The sequence below is a fragment of the Camponotus floridanus genome, unplaced genomic scaffold, assembly GCF_003227725.1.
Source record: "Camponotus floridanus strain SB8 unplaced genomic scaffold, Cflo_v7.5 scaffold41, whole genome shotgun sequence".
NCBI classification, from domain to species: domain Eukaryota; kingdom Metazoa; phylum Arthropoda; class Insecta; order Hymenoptera; family Formicidae; genus Camponotus; species Camponotus floridanus.
In genome coordinates this window covers 1,639,836-1,652,813 of record NW_020229559.1, presented here as the reverse complement: position 1 = coordinate 1,652,813, position 12,978 = coordinate 1,639,836, and the positions used below count along the sequence as shown (strand labels likewise).

The 12,978-nt window shown below is 35.4% G+C and overlaps 1 protein-coding gene across 4 annotated transcripts in view; it reads left to right on the top strand.

Annotated features, from left to right (window-relative positions):
- The first annotated feature begins 10,968 nt into the window (after positions 1-10,968).
- Positions 10,969-12,978, top strand: part of LOC105256333 (forkhead box protein P1) — a 281,566-nt gene continuing 279,556 nt past the window's right edge. For all 4 annotated transcript variants that reach the window (XM_011266160.3, XM_011266163.3, XM_020029092.2 and 1 more), the window contains exon 1: positions 10,969-11,837. In XM_011266160.3, coding sequence (XP_011264462.1) covers positions 11,808-11,837 — 30 coding nt within the window. In that variant the 5' untranslated portion in view covers positions 10,969-11,807. The remainder of the gene's footprint in view (positions 11,838-12,978) is intronic.

Sequence of the window (12,978 nt, the reverse complement as noted above, 5' to 3'; positions counted from 1 at the left end):
CGTGGCCGCAATTCATCCTCGAACTGGCATTCACGCGTCCTGGCATCCTTGACTTTTTGATACCTCTTTGCGCAAAGTTTTTCATCCGATATAAAATTGCGATATAAAATATGTGATGCTAAAAGTACTTCAGTCACGAAATCTGTAATGGCTAATTCAATTAACGACGCTAGATAGATCATTAATAATCCATTCGATAGCAAATCACGCCCTACTTTACCTCTCTCTCTCTCTTTCTCTCTCTCTCTCTTTCTCTTTTCGATATATATTTAAATTTATAAAAAAATCTTTTTAAGCGCTAATAATTCTTTTAAATTTCTTTTTTAGTTACGATATATATTTTATACAAATAAAGTTTTATGAAGTATTAATAATATATTAATTGTATTTTCCCCAATCTTTTTTTCATCACTCGTAAAATAATTTTTTTAAAATATAAGAATATTATAAATAATATAATATACACTTTTTTTACACATTAAATGTTATAATATATTCTTTTTAATCGTAAGCTCAAAGATTTCGTGGCATTTAAGAATAAGTATTTTAGGGACATCTTGCCAAGACATCTTTTCCAAGAGATGCAAAATAATTTATAAATATCTCGGTATTTCTGATGAGAATTTGTAGCAATAGAAAGCGATAACTTTTTTGTTCAGAGTGCGACTCGATTTGTTTGAGTGACGAAATGGCGATCAATCTCTTTTAACGATCTCGTCGAAGTTTTGCCGGGGATTAGGGAGTAGATCTACGCGATCGCGAAAGATTCTGGTGGTGACGCGCAAGAAAACCACGACTTGTTAATTTGTCATTCTCTCTCTGAAGCAATGCTTTCGCGAAGCGATTCGCTTCGTGAGAATTCATCGACGATACCTCTCGTTTTCTTTGTACTGTTGGAGAAAGACGAACTTTCCGAATTTATAGGGATTAGATCTTTTGTGTACGAATCGATGCCGAACATTGTGAAAGTAGCTTGGATTTGAGCGTGAGTTATGTAAAATATTTCTATTTATCATCACGATTATAATCATGATTTCATTCGCGATTTTTTTTCTTTTATTATTTTTAAAGAGATAATTACTTGAGTTTTGTAATTTCTTGTTGCAAATACTTGACATATATATTTGATATATATATATATATATATATATATAAAATAATTACATATAATATAATTATACTTATACATACAGGACAATCTCTCAGGGCAAATCTCAGGGCAATCTCTTCCTAAAAAAAAGCTCTTGTAGTTTATCGAAAGTATCGAGAGCTTTTCAAAACACTATAATAAAGTATTTTTTCATCGAGTACTTTTCGAGTTATGAGGCTTGAAATAATCTCTTAATTTTACATAAATCATAAAATATCTAGTAAAATATTCATTTTTCGATTATCTTACCTTAATACTTTTATGTAGAAAATAATGAGAAGAATCAATTGGTATAAAGAAAACACATAATTGTTTCGAAGAAAAAATATGTAATTTGCAATTAACAATTATATATTTTTTTTCGAAACAATTATATGTTTTCTATACACTAATTGATTCCTCTCATTATTTTGTACATAAAAGTATTAAGGTAAGATAATCGAAAAATTAATATTTTACTAGATGTATTTTATGGTTTATATAAAAATTAAGAAATTATTTCAAGTCTCATAACTCGAAAAGTATTCGATGAAAAAATACTTTATGATAATGTTTTGAAAAGCTTTCGAGGTAAAGTTACAAGAACTTGTTTTTTGGAAAAAGATTGCCCTGACACCTTGCATATATAAACATGCATTTAAAATTATTGGTATTAACATTTTTGATAAAATTTTGTTATATATACACATAGATATAGAGATCACAATGTTAATTTTAATTATCTTTAATTATTAATTTATCATAAAATACACACATTTTGTGAAGAGAAATAAGTAATACGGGCCGCATCCGTGAATCTTCTAATCGATTCGATTCAAAATGATAAAAAAAACGAGCTATTTCATACAGCAGGAAGGAAAAAAAGAAACTCAACATTTCGGCGCAGGGAATTTCCTTAGGTTCCCTAATTATCGAATTCCACTCTGAATCTGTTGTCCAATTACCAAAGTCCAGCCCATTGTGCGTCGACGTTGGGGTAATAAGAGAAATAAAGGATTGCGGGGGCATAAAATATCCGCGAAAAAAGGGGCAGGCTCGCTGAGGGGACGCGAGCTTTTCTCGAAGCTCGTGCCGACGAACGCGCGCCCGGAGACGGGACTGACATCCGGTTGAAGGCCGGAAGAACAGCGTCGAAGAGTTGTCGGGCGCGGCCGGACAGATGCGCGCGTATCATTTATCCGCGCGTATATGCGCTCGCAGCGCTTCTATTGTTTCAAGACTTTTATAATTGGGAAGAGGCGGTCAGTCGCATTAATGCGTTCACGGAAGGCCGCATTGGCCAACTTTTCAATGGGATCGTAATTACATGTTCGCTAGGTAGAGGCATTACCTTTGCAATACCTCTCACGCTGTCTTCCTTTTTTTATTTCTCCTCGTCCGCGCATTTCCTATTTTTGTCGTCCAACCCTCCTTCTATTTTACAATGCTTCGTTCCTTGCAGCTTCTTTTTCTGCTTCGTTGTTTTCTTCTCGCCAGTCGATCGTCAAGTTGCGTCCTCGTGTTCTCTCGTTTCTACTCCGGTTGTGTTACTCCGCTTTTATTATTTTTTAACTGTTTTCCTACCATCGGTTTTTCGTTATTATCGTCTTGCAATAGTGCATTAAGCTATTGTCTTTAGAAATAAACTTTACTACTTTATAATAGTTTATCTCTTATATGATTATGGTGTATGTATATATATAAAATAAAAATATAAATGTTATTAAATGTTATTAAAAAATATATAAAGTATCATTAAAAAATTATCAATTATCATCTTTTAAAGTTATCTTTTGAAAATACAATTGGAAACGCTATATTAACGTTATGAATGAATTAATCACGGACCTCGCGACGAGTTTATGTTGAAAGTCTGCGAGAAAATACATTTCCTTTTTCAACGGGCAGGCCACATTAATGGAAATAAACCGTTATGAAAATGTTCCGTAAATAGAAGCATAACCAAACGTGATGTGGTTTTGCGGTCTCCACCTTTTGCCGTACCTGGTTTCGACTTTCAAGAGGGTGGCGGCCGGGTTGGGAGGGATTATAGAGCTTTGCCAGGATATCAATTATAACCAGAAACAGTTATTCTGTGCACCCGAAACCCTTTCTACTCCTTCCTGATTCCCCCTGCCATCCGTTGCACCGTCCCGACCATTCCTAATCCTCTGTAAATTATATTATTTTCACTGTTTGTTTACCAGGCTCCCTATTCTGTACCCGTCCGCGCAGGATTTGCGGCGACTTTCCGGCTTTTGCCGTGTCTCACCCTTTCTCAGCCGGCACCGTATTAAAATCATTTCCCGGAACGCTATTTCCTCCGAAAATTTCGTCTTCCGCCTTATATCGATTCGAAGATGCTTCGCGACGTTAAGTTTTACGACGTTTATCGCGCTATCTTTTCTTACATCATTACAATATACATGTTATATAAATATTATATAATAAGTAATAAATAATGAAAAATTATCTGATGTGTGTTTTTAATTAAACACAAATCTACATCTAAAATTTTATTTTATGATAATAGGAAATATATATACATATATATATATATATATATATATATATATATATATATATATATGTTAAAACTTTTAATGTATTGGAAGATAAATTCTATAACAAGTAGAAATACATTTACATTAATTATGCTGCATTAAAAATACAATGCGTAAATTTTTTTTAAATTTTATTATCTTATTTAGGATTTTTTACCGAGTGTACAAATGTACACAATACATATAGAGGATAAGATTATTACTTTGCAAAGGCATTAAGCATCAAAATAATCACTTGCATTATTTTATAGGCTGCATATTATTTTTTTTTTCAATTTCAATACTTTTTTCATAAAATAACAAGATGCATTAACATATTAAATAGGATTTTCAAATATGTCCTTTTAAATATATTTTTTAATATCCTTTTAATAATTTTTTCCGCACTACATCTTTCAAAAATTACATAGATGGTCGTTACACATTGCCAATTTTTTTATTTTAATTAGATTGAATTTAATGTATTTGTGTATATTTGATTAAAAACTTATTTTTTAACAAAGAAAATTCTCTTTTATTCATATGCATAGTAAGACGATATACATATATGTATTTGAATTATTTGTAGATATTTTATATCTTCTTCATTTAGTATTATTTTATTTAGTATTATATATATACGAAATAAGCGATTATTAACATCTCTAGATTTGCATATTTCTTAACGATGTTATATACACAGTGCTACGTTCAATGTAACGATGGTCACTAGCAGCAAATCCCTTACTCCCCGAAAAAATTTCACGATACGTACAATTTTTTCCGCACTACACCTTTTAACGTTCTTATTTCCTCCAACGTCGTGTTCCCGGACACGAGCTGCCCTATTATGCAAATGTACGAGGTGAAACGGCCTGGACTTGGCCATGATCGCTCGGAGACAACCCTCGCGCTCCTATGGGAGTAGTTTGCACCTTGTGCGAGGCGATGGCCGTGGAGGAAATGGGCTGTATGCGATACATGCTTAGCTTATATAGGCATTCGTATTTACGGGATGTTTTTATGGGATGTTAACCTAATAATCGCTCGTAATTACTAAAATTTTTAGCATTTCTTAAATATATTTTTACTAAGATTTAAATAATTATTTATTGTATATATTTTTATTTTATTTTTATTCGTAAATATTTTTTATGTATTTTTTCTGAATAATTAATTGAATAATGACTAGTAATTACGATTAATAATCTATTAATAATAAAATTTAACTAATTTTTTTATCAATGTAACATTTTTTAAAGAAATAAAGATGATAACCATTTATCGATTATTTAAATCAACTCAATAACACTGTCACTTTTAGAAATTAAAAGGAAGGATTATACTTTTTCAGTGTGATTATATTGCACGACTAATTAATTATGATTGCAATAAATTATTTCAGTAAAATATTCAATTTGAGTGTCAACAAGAACCGCTTATATGTATAATAAATTTTATATGGAAGATATTTTAATCTGATTTTAATGCCCGAGGGGTAAGGAAATGTTCCACGCCATTCGTGGCAAAAATCCACGTGCGCGACATGCCGACAACGTGCGTCATAACGGTACGTTTATAGCTCGTAGGTGCAATGACGTCGGTGAATGTCTATGCACCTACGAGGTGGCGGTCAGATACGACCGGAAAGAGGGTCTCCAGGAGCGGATAAGAGAGACACAGAAGCGAGAGGGATGGAGGATGAGAGGGAGACGAGTGAGAATTCACTGGTAGACGCTCGACGGAGGAGCGGCGGGTGTGTTGTTGGGGTGATAGCGACCGGGGGGTGGGTGTTTACTTTTGGTGTTGGGCAAGTAGCGCCCGGCATGCATGGTTCCCTCTGATAGCAAACACTGAGTATCGATCAGTATGACTCTGGTAAACAACTATTGTAGAGTAGTATAGTATAGAATAGGCTGCGACCCCCTCTCTCCTTCCACTCGCCCCACCGTCGACTGTCCCACAACAGCACCCCAACCCCCGGAGGACCCTCTCCCCCTTCCCCCTTCCTCTTGGCTGCTCGGCGTCGCATAACCCCTTCGTTCTGTATGCCGACCCTGCGTCCACCCGCTCCTATCCGCAACAACGTCGCCGTATACTCGCGATATGCCTGCTTACGTGTCGAGCAGGGCCGACCCTTGTCGGCAAATTGTTCGAAAAAAATAAAAATGCACCCTTCTCAAGATAATTTCAAACCGCAGGTGATTTTTACCGGTAGGTTTGAGCCGCGGTAATAATCATCCAATTTTATGTTCTAGCGAAAAGTCAAACTATAAAATAAAGAATCCAAACTTGTTTATTTAAAAAATAAATATTAGTTTGGTACTAGAATTTCAATAGTTTAGCATTAAATTATCAACTTACTTATGATAATTTAAATATTTAGTAACAGAATATTAATATATAAATTATGAATTACATATATATGTTGTATAAAAATATTCGAAAACATATGATGTCTTTAAATTCTTTGTTTTACAGAAAAACTTTTTTGTGCATAATATTGAATTTTGCTATAAGTTTTTCTGGAATACAAAAATAATAGAATAAAAAAAAATTTTTTTAATATTTTAAAGATCAGTAAATGCTTAAGAGAATAATTCATAAACTTTTAGTATTAATACTCATAACAAAAAATTTTATCATTTATAAAAGTGAAAAAGTTACATTTATAAAACTGAAAGAATCCTGTGACATATGATATGTGTAAATTATTCTTATATATTAACATTTTTATTGTCAATGAAAGTTTGACTTTTTAAAAAAAAGTTTGTAATTATATAACACACTATATATTTACTTTGCAGAGATCATTAATTCAAAATATATCATAAAGAAAAAGAAAAAAAGAAAAGAGAAGAAGAAGAAGAAGAGAGAGAGAGAGAGAGCAAGCGAAAGAGGAAGATATGGATGTATAAATTTAAGCGCAAGTAGTTTCAGACACGTGTAGTCAGACATAGGTTATTGACTTTGATATTGAACGTAGAGATGCTATGTTTATAAGCAGTTGCTTACATCACTAGCCGGAACTATCTATGATATAAACTCGTAATAAGTCATGTAAAATGTACCGCAATATAATAAAATAATCTTAATTCAATTACAATAGTTTTTAATTATATATTCTGATACACGTCATAATTTCATTCGTGATTAATTCAAGAATAGATAACTCTTCTAATTGCATGATAAATCGCACATGATGTGTTTAAAAATATTTTAGAACGCGATAAGTCCGTCCCTGATGTGGATGCTAATCATCTTGGCGAAGGGTGTCTGAAATTGTCGCCCCATAGCGCAACTCCCGAGCTCAGTAACCCTTACGATTCACCCTAACGGCTCGCTTAACCAAACAACCTTGATAAATTATGCAAAAATCAACAACACTACGAAATGCATCTCCCATGCTGTGGCTGGAACGACACGAATTTTCTGTTACGGAATTCTGAATCTGTTCGTTCCTGCTCCAGAGACGTAGCGAGAGCATAATTTCAACTTTAAACAAATCTTAATTAATTAGAAACGAAAATAATATTTAAAATAAACAACTCGGTTTAAATCTCCAATTTTAGGTAAATATAATTAATAGATATCTTCACATAATAATTATTCTTTTTACTGATGAACTCGTCAAAAATTCGGCGTTTGCCAAATAAAATTGTCAACTATTCACAGGAACTACAAGTATGAAACAGAGAGAATATATGCAAAATTAGTTTACAATTTTTTACAGAATATTCGCTACATATTTTGCGCTTTTATTAAAAAATTCTGACAAAACGTGATTTTATTACGGCACGCGTGGCAGCTACGTTAGAAACTTTCGTGTCATTCGTGTATCGACGCCGCGACGCGATGCGACGCGACGCGACCCGTCAAATCCGCGAACCAATAAATGAATATAACCCACGCGTGAGAATAAAATCCGTCGCTAAACTGCGCAACAGGTGTTAGAGGTTATTGACAATCTTTTCATCGGGATGACGGTGTTTGTGCGATATCTCGTCGAATATCGACACCGACGATGTTCCAGCGCACAAAGTCCGGCTCGATTCACTGTTTATTAAACCAGAGAGATAGATATTTTTTCATATTCAATTCTTTTTCGCCAGTTCTGTCGATTTTGGAGTTTTGAATTCTTTTTTTAGCATGAGGACAGACTTGGGATTAGAATAATTCGACAACGTATGCTAATAAATGTATTGACATTTTTATTTATCTGTGTTTCAATTAAATTATTTGAAAGTATCATTTTTGATTAGTGACTGGAGTCGAAATTTTTCTCTTACTTTTGACCTCAATGTTCAAAATCTAATATTTCCTTTCATATTTTAAGCAGTAAAATTTACTTTGAAATCATTTAATCTATGGTCTTATCAAAAGTTCCTTTTTTAAATCTCTAAGCAGGAAATTATTCATTTATTATTTATTTCAAATACAAAATAAGAACAATGTTATATACTTAATGTTTATATACTTCGTATGTAAATGAGACTTGTCAAAATCCATTGTGAAAAAATAAAGAATGGAAATACGAGCAAAATTTTAAATTCGATTTTAGCCTTTTTTACTACATATATACTACAATATTCGCGCAACGAATTTGAGGTAATAGCAGGTAATAGCACAATCTTTGTATCTTACTTTAAAAAACGATATTTTTTATGAACAATTATTAATTTGTGAAAAAATCAAGAAATTTGTAATAAAATATAATATATTTTTTAATTTATTTTAACTAATTGTAAGAAATTATTTTGTAGTAATTGAGGGCAATCGGTGCTCGGATTATATTTAACTTCATCGGACTTTCGACTTCCCACTGACACCTTGACATTGGTGGGCTCAGTATCTGGAAGGATTATTCTGAAAGGGAGGCCAAGTACCAAAACGGGTTTTTAATGTTTCGGATCGATCCGATTTCGGCAAATGCAAATTCAATTAGTAAGACACGATTTACATTTTTAAATAACATGCACGCAGTATATCTCGACAATATACAACATATAATATAAATTTTTGGCATTATAATTATTTGTAGAATAAATGCAAAAGATATACAATTTATAAAGTATATGTTTTATCAATAAAGTAAAAATAAATTTATTTTTAAAGAGAAATTATTTTTCAAGAAATATATTTTGCAGCCTTAAAATACGATGGGGCAGTTGACGAAAAGATAAGAATCATTTTCTTGCAATAATAAAAAAAGAAACATTATAAGAAATTTAACGAGATATTTCGTGAAAGGTTTTCCATGCGTGTATTGACGCATGCAATCTGCAGAAACCATTATTTTCAATGCAATTCTCTAAGTACAAGTTGTTCGTGGCGAGAAAATGGAGTTGTATGTATCTTCAATCATACCGGTATTCTCGGCATCTCTCCCTCTCCATCGGAGAGAAGCTGTTATCAATACCAGCGTCACGCTCTCGGCATTGTGTCTCCGTTCGGTACCGCCACGGGAGAAACAACGCGAACAACAACAACAAACAACAACAAACTAGCCCGCTATAAAGTCTGTCGCACGCTGTCCGTAGCTACCTACGTATCTACCTATCCGCGACCTGCTTTCCCGACATTGTCACCAGCCCATCTTCAGTTATCGCGCCGATTTATAGCCGTGACAGTTTCTATCTTGCCGCTATGGAAAAGAGAGAGACTCGTGATGAAACGTCGCAATTAAACGCAGATTTCAAACCAAACTTCAATACGTATTCAAATATATAATTGCTATAATATTTAAATAATTACATATAAATGTAGATGTAAATAGAAATAATATCGACAATTTTTTTAAGTTCAACACCACGAGATATATCTCTCTATTCACTTTATGTTATAATTCATAATGTCAATTAACTATAACATAATTTTGTATTTACGCGTGTTTTTTGATATTTTTTTAAATAAATAATTTTTATACAGTATATAATTATTATCATAAATAATACTCTTTTTTTAAACATTTTTTATAATTAATTCGTGTATCGTATAAATAATATTCAATACTTTGGATTTCATAATTACAAAAATAAACTACTTACATTCTATAAAAATACTTTAAGTAAACTGCATAAGAGTAGGTATAATATTTTAGCGATTATCAAATTTTGGATAAATATAGCTACTTTTAGAAAGATTTTGATTAATATATAGTTACGTTACAAATAAAAGACGGACGTATCGAAACTATTCGGGGACGGCTCAAGCAGAAGGATGGGAAATTATGCTGAGCATGATGAATACATCAGAACAGGTCGGCTTTAGTCTGGTCTTAGGAGTAGGTCGAATCGATAACAATAACTACATGGACATCTATACTCCTATCACGTACGATGTCAGAGGTTCGTTTATGATGATGGGATTTTGTCAGCCTCATAGATGTAACATGTTCTCGATTACAATATGTGATAAAAATGCGTGAAATATATAATTGCAATTAAATTAAATTTATATTTATAAACATAATATTTTTAATTAAACCCTTCAATAGAGAATACGCATACTTCTTCTAAAATAAATTTCGAAAATAATCGCAACCTGCCAGGGAGACGAGTAATTTTTTACCGACTAGGATGTATATACGTAAAGCATAATTGACTATTTCGGATTTTCCAATTAATAATAATCGAAATTAAATCGCTTGGAGATCAGATTAAAAAATTAGCTGAAATGTGAATCTTAAAACTACAAAATTAACAACATAAAACTATATAAATAATAACGAAAGAAGGCAGGAAAATGAAATATAAATTAAATATTTATGAACATATATATACTTTATAAGAAGACAAGGAGAAAAGGAGGCAATCTTTGCAAAAAGAACGGGCCTTTCAATTTTTAGTTCCGCATTAAATATGCTTCAATTGTCATTTCATGAAAAATACTAATTTACTACGCCATCGCCCTGAAACTTCCTATCGACAAAGATATCGGAAAAAATTGAGTTGCATCAAGAAGGCAATCAAACGTGATGCACAAATTGGAAAACATGGTCCGCGTGGGTCAGCACGCCAAGCGACACTCGCCAAAGTGCGCCGCGGCGCAACCGACAGGACTGCCTCTCTCCGGAGAGCCGAGAAACACCCACGCGAGCCGGAGCAAGGGAGAAAGAGGACGGGGGAGAAAGGGAGAGCCGATTTGAATGGAGATGGAAGATGAACCCGCGAGAGCGGCGCGATAACGCGCGCGACGAGGACAACCCGGCGCTGGAGCGACGGAGAAGAGGTGGCCGTCGAGCCTCGGAGGGAGATGCCACGATGGTCTTCGCAATGCGCCGACTCAGTAGCCGCGTGCTCACCGCGGCCGGAGGGTTTCGCGGCTAAGCGGTGCCGAGCGTCGCACAGTCGCGACGGCAGCCACCGGCGCGCGGTTATACCCCCTTTTCTTCAAACCTGCACACGCAACCCCGCACCGCTACGTACGGCGCACGTTTTGCCTGTCTCCACGACGGCGAAGGAACGTTGCCCCAGGTTGCGAGAGAAAGAGAGAGAGAGAGGGAGAGAGAGGGCGTCTTACGCGGCTGCCCGCCGCAACCCCCCTCCGGCATTCGTCCCCGGAGAAAGAGAGAGAAAGAAAGAGAAAGAGGGAGGGTGAGAGAGACAGAGAGGGAGGGAGGGAGAAAAAGAGAGCGACGTCGCCGTCGGCGTTTTTGAGAATCGTTTGCTTCTCTTCATCGAGAGCGTCGTCCGATCGAGGGCCGGCATCGTTCTTCAACTTCGCGACGGTGCACGTGGCGCGCGCGGCACGCGGTGTTTCAGGAGAAAGACAGATAGATAGGTAGACGGATAGGTGGATAGGTAGCGAGCTAAAGAAGTCGAAAAGGGTGAAAGGAAAACAGAGCGGGAGAAAGAGAAGGAAAGAGAGAGAGAAATATATAGTGGCACGGAGGAAGGAGAGAGAGGTGGAAAAAGGGGGAGAGACAAAGGGGGGCGGGAAGAGAGAGAGAGAGAGAGATAGGGGTAAAGAAACGGAGCACGAGGAACTGCATCCCGGCGGACGGAGCAAGAGTCACCAAAGAGAGCCAAAGGGAGCCTCGTATCTTCCCTCTTGTTTTTTCCGTCAATCTTACCACGTAAAGAAGGACGGAGGAACCGACGGTCACGAGTGAGTTGGCGAGGAGGAAGCGGGACATGCTGGAGCCACGCTGGAGACCCGTCCAGGTAGCCTTACTTCACCCTGCAACACTTCTTCAATGCACTGCCTGCCTGTCTGCCTCGTAAAGGCTCGTTTACATAATGCACTTGCATCACATAAATATCCTCTATTATCCGTCTTTACTTCTCTCTCTCTCTCTCTCTGTCTGTCTGTCTGTCTCTCTCTCTCTCTCTAATGCTTTATCTATTTTATTGGATGCTACTTTTCTCTTTCTCTCTTTTTCTCCTTCTTTCGCCCTTCACTCGATTTTGTTGCGTCTCATTTTTTGTCACCAGCTTCGTTCTTGCTGTTCTTTGCATCGCGCTGTAGTCACTGGTGACAGCCACGTGCCACCGGCGTTACTCTTCGCACGCTGCTGCTGGAATTTGGAGTAATCCTTTTAACGTTTTCCGCTTAACGCGCGCTTTCCTCTACGATTTAGCGTCGGACTCTTTGCTTCTATTCGGCATTTTGCGAATTTAATCGTGCGGTATACTTGTGCGATTTAATTTTTTAAATTTATATTCCGAGAGATACGACTTTAAGCATCGAAATAGATATTTTTTTCGATCAAACTGGGAGAGACACTGACATCTGTAACTTCAAATTTATGCACCGCTTTTTTTCTCATTAATGTTTTGCATAGATGTGTATGTTTATACACGTACAAATTAATATTTGAGACAATCGCTCTTTTTCTCTATCTTGTTACACGTGTGTGTGTGTGCATGCATGTATGTTGTGTGTGCGTATATGTAACAGAGATTACAATTTTTTTCTCGTAATAATACAAATTTACGTCGTTTAGAATCGCTAATATAATTTGATGAGAGGACAGTCATATTGTTTTGTACATTTTAGGATTTACAGTGTATTTTGAAATTTAGCGCTATCACTAAGTTTAGAGTATCCATCGCGCGGCACGATTTCGTCACTATTAATCTTATAAATTACGTTATAAATATCGACATCGCCGCGCGCCGGATTAAATAGAAATGTAAAAGTGCGGATGCAAAACCAGCGAATATTTCGCGCGATTTACTTTAATCGAATTTAGGTCGTGGCAAAAATAGAAGGGACGCAAATGGAAATTATAGCGCGATACAAATTTTCAACTAATCGATCGCTTTCTTAAGAAACGTGCATTCGACGATACTTTATTCGACG